The 4,327-nt window shown below is 35.4% G+C and overlaps 1 protein-coding gene across 1 annotated transcript in view; it reads left to right on the top strand.

The window, feature by feature from the left end:
* Positions 1 to 4,279, top strand: part of LOC109587976 (retinoblastoma-like protein 2) — a 6,512-nt gene extending 2,233 nt beyond the window's left edge. The window contains exons 3-8 of the mRNA XM_020004188.1: positions 2,358 to 2,526; positions 2,897 to 3,031; positions 3,292 to 3,319; positions 3,424 to 3,491; positions 3,869 to 3,970; positions 4,276 to 4,279. Of these exons, the coding sequence (XP_019859747.1) occupies positions 2,358 to 2,526; positions 2,897 to 3,031; positions 3,292 to 3,319; positions 3,424 to 3,491; positions 3,869 to 3,970; positions 4,276 to 4,279 (506 nt within the window). The remainder of the gene's footprint in view (positions 1 to 2,357; positions 2,527 to 2,896; positions 3,032 to 3,291; positions 3,320 to 3,423; positions 3,492 to 3,868; positions 3,971 to 4,275) is intronic.
* The last annotated feature ends 48 nt before the right edge of the window (positions 4,280 to 4,327 follow it).

The following is a 4,327-nucleotide window of genomic DNA, read 5'->3' as shown; positions in this document are numbered from 1 at the left end:
CTCAACGACCTCAAAGAGATGTACAGTCTAACAAAGAAGACAGCAGATTTATCAAATCCTCAAGAGGCCACATGTAGTGATCATGGAAAGCCTTTGGAGCTATTCTGTGAAACATGTGATACAGTAATCTGTGTTACCTGCTCAGTTCGTAATCACAAACATCATGAATATGACTTAATCACTGACAGTTATACTAAACACTGTCAAAAGTTAAGAGAATGTCTATCACCAGTTGAGGGAAAGAAGGAAGCACTCAAGAAGGTCCTGTCTGCTCTAGCAGAGAGAGAGGGTGAGATCAGAGAGAGAGGAGAAGGAGTCTTAGAAGAAATACATGAAATGGTAGAGGAAAAGATTGGTGTTCTTCGTCAGTCAGAGAGGAAACTGACTGAGCAGGCAAAGAGGGTCACTGATGATAAACTAAAGGTGCTGTCAGAGCAAATGAAATCAGCAGAAATGAGTTTGAATCTTCTGGAGGATGTTAAGAATGATGTGGAAGAGAGTCTGAAGACAGGCAGTCCTCAACAAGTCCTGAGGTGTAAGAAATAGATGATGGAGCGTATGAGTGAAGTTACTGGAGGGATCAATGTGGAGGAGTTACATCCAAAGGAAAAGGCCGACTTTTTATTGAGTAAAGATATCAAATCGCTACATCACATTGGAGATATTATCATACCATCACAATATAGAGTAAAGAAGATTGATCATAATACACCTTCTGGCAAAGCAGTTTCATTTTCACTATCAATGGAGGCACCAGATTCATCTGTTTTGTGTGTTCCCCTCTCTTCTCTGAGGTGTAGTCTAGTACCAGTTGGTAAAGGTGATGAACTCATTCACACTACAGTCACTACCACCAGCACTGATCCTGGAGTGTATAGGATACAGTGTAACCCTTCAACACGTGGTACTCATACAGTAAAAGTGCAAGTATATGATGTACACCTTGAGGATACCTCACTATTCATCCCTTTCAATCCTTACCTTGATAACATCACTCCAGTACGTACTATAACTGAGCTTAAGGGTCCCTCTGGAGTTGCTGTAAGTAACGATAATCATGTTATAATAACTGAGACTAATGGTGACTGTGTAACAATACTGGATAGAGAAGGAAAGAAAGTAAAATCATTAGGAGGGGAAGGAGGAAGTGGTAATGTCAAGTTTTCACATCCTCGTGGTGTAGCCATTACTCCAGACAAATTCATTCTTGTATCTGATAATCACAGGATCCAGAAGATAAGCATGAATGGCTACCGTAAAGCATCAGTTGGTAAGAAGGGCAGTGGACCACTACAATTCAAGTGGCCTGATGGTATAGCCATTTCTCTTATAACAGGACAGGTTTATATTGCTGATAGTAATAATGATTGTATACAAGTCTTGAATCCTGATCTAACCTTCTCTCATTCATTTGGTAGTAGAGGATCAGCTAATGGACAGTTTAAGTATCCATATGGCATTGCTATTGACAGTCAAGGATTAGTGTATGTTACTGATAGTGATAATCATCGCATTCAGAAGTTCTCTCCTGATGGAAAGTTTGTGGGTCAGTTTGGTACTAAAGGATCTGGTCCTGGACAGCTTAATTATCCAGCAGGTATAACAATAGACACTGCAGCTACTGGTCTAGTGTATGTTAGTGAAGCATGGAATCATCATATATCAGTCTTCACTAGTGATGGTGTGTTTGTTAGGAAGTTTGGAAGTTATGGCAGTAATATTGATCAGTTCAGTAATCCTTTTGGATTAGCATTTGATAAAGATGGATTATTGTATGTTTGTGATTTTTTAAATAATCGACTTGTTGTTTATTAAAATGATTATTGTATTTTCACATTCCAATATTATTATAATTATAATTGACATTACTATTGCCCAGTGATTTCGGTGTCATTAAAACTATGTTGTATTAAAATTATGTTGAGTTGTAATTCACAATAATTACATTACATGACTCCACCCTCTGTCACGCCCTAACATACGTATACATAATGCAGACCTGGAGTCAATTACGTATTCAATTACACTCCTTTTGTAAAAATAGGCTCAATCACAGTTACAGCAACAACATACTTTGCAGTGCTTACACTGTGCCTTAAAATTTACATCAAGTAGTTATTTTACATTAAGAACATTTCTATGTGTATCTGTACATTCTGTACAGATACAAATATAACTGATATTTCAATTACATAAGTTGAAGCCTAATTACAATTACAATTACGTAATTGTAATTGACCCCAGGTCTGAGGTCATAATGTAGGTGATACTGCTACTACTATTATTATTATTATTATCATTATTATTATTATTATTATTATTATTATTATTATTATTATTATTATCATCTCCTCCAGTGATAGAGAGGGAGTGTCTGGTAGTGAGAGACTATTACTGGTGGCCTTCAGTGAGACGTCTCTTTGAGTCTCAGGTACTCATTGGTACTTCATTAAGAGGAACCCACAAACTCAGTTCTCACGATCTACTCACATTCATAATACAATCAGCAACCTTTCAAACTAATTAGTGAGTGGGCGGGGCAAAGTGGGTGGAGCAAGAGAGGAGTGAATTTATTTTTTAAGAAAATTGTTTTATTTCTTATCTGTTGCCTACAATTATGTACTTGTAATTCTAGCAAAGTCTAGTACAGACTAGCCTCTATATAATGGACACTTTGAAAGTGTCTCTGTTATACAGAGGTGTCCTTTATGTGGAGGTTATTTTATACATTAAGGAATGTAATTGGTACACTAGGTGCTGTCCGTTAAATGGAGGTGTATGCTATAGAGAGTGTCCATTAAGAGAGACTATACTGTACATCTACTTCTCTCTCTCTCTCTCTCTCTCTCTCTCTCTCCCCCTCTCATTCCCCCTCTCTCCCCCTCTCCCCCCCCAGTCGTTCATTAAAGCAGACCTATGAGTTGGCAATGTTAGAAGAAGGTGAGTTTGATGAGAGGGTGTTCCTTAACAGTTCAGAGACTGATCATGAGGAGGAGGAGCTCCTGGGAAGATCAGATGAACAGAATGAGAGGTACCTCATGTATAGATACATGTACATGTACATATTAGATGAACTGGAATAATTAATGAACTGATTATACTAGAGGAGAGTATTATTATAATAGCTGTAGTGTACTTTAATGGTAAGACTGGGACTGTATATTAGTAATAATAATAATAATAATAATAATAATAATGTCATTTATCTCTTATTAATAAATTTATTTGTTATTATTATTTTTAAATAATAATAATATCATTTAATTCTTTTTCTTATTTTCTTTTCTTTAGATTGGAGCCAATCGGTGTCATTTATCAAGTAATTATTAATACATTATTGTTATTATTATTTATGGTTGTTGTTATTATTTATTGTTGTTGTTATTGTTTATTGTTGTTGTTATTGTTTATTGTTGTTGTTAGTCTCCCCAGTATTTGCAGTATGGTACTCCGTTAAGCGGAAGAGAATATTTATCAACAAGAGAAAACAAGTAAACAAAATTGTAAACAACAACAACACTTTTATCTGTCACTAAAAGTCTCAGTTTTACGATAAAAACAGATCAGCATGAACCAGGACAAAATGACCGAGACTTTACATGTACAGCACATAATGTATCATTTATAATACTGTATAGTGCAAAATTTTGAGGACTGTAAATTTTGTGGATTTCGCTGTTTTTTTAAGATTTGCAGAATTGCTTCTGAAAAATCAAATTATTACGTTACAAGATGTCAGACGTCATAAATTTGCAAAATTAAATCAGCACAATAGATTTTTAGGCAAATTTGTAAAATTTACAGCCCTCAAAAAATTTTTGCTATATGATATTAGCAGGTGGTGATTTCCCTCCATTATTGTGATTAGGTTGACTCCAGTATCAGATGCTAATCAATCAGTGATACAATTACATTTATTATTAGAAGAATCACTACCAGAACCAACTGACATCATCTATAACACGTGCAGGTATATTAATAGTCTATTAACCTTAATATATTAACCAATTAACCCTACGGAGATAATGCAGATAGGACCGTCTTACTATTATTAAAGTTAAATAACCTAATCTTAATTGAAAGTGGGTGTAGTCACAATGAAATAAAATGGCGGCTATCAGCAAGTCTGAGCTTATTTGCAGCAAACGGTCAGCAAGATAAGACTAAACTGTTATCCAAAGACTTTTCTACTATCAATGAAAGTCATACAGCAGTAACAGCACATTAATAGCTTGGCTTGAGGGTTGAGCCCCTTAATGTTTTACATTCTTCTAGTTAACCTTAATATATTAACCAATTAACCCTCTCTCTCTCCCACCCTCTCTCT

This window comes from Amphimedon queenslandica, unplaced genomic scaffold (assembly GCF_000090795.2).
Source record: "Amphimedon queenslandica unplaced genomic scaffold, v1.1 AMPQUscaffold_12354, whole genome shotgun sequence".
Lineage (NCBI taxonomy): Eukaryota > Metazoa > Porifera > Demospongiae > Haplosclerida > Niphatidae > Amphimedon > Amphimedon queenslandica.
Note: the sequence above shows the minus strand (reverse complement) of the source record. Positions and strands in the feature narration are given on the sequence as shown.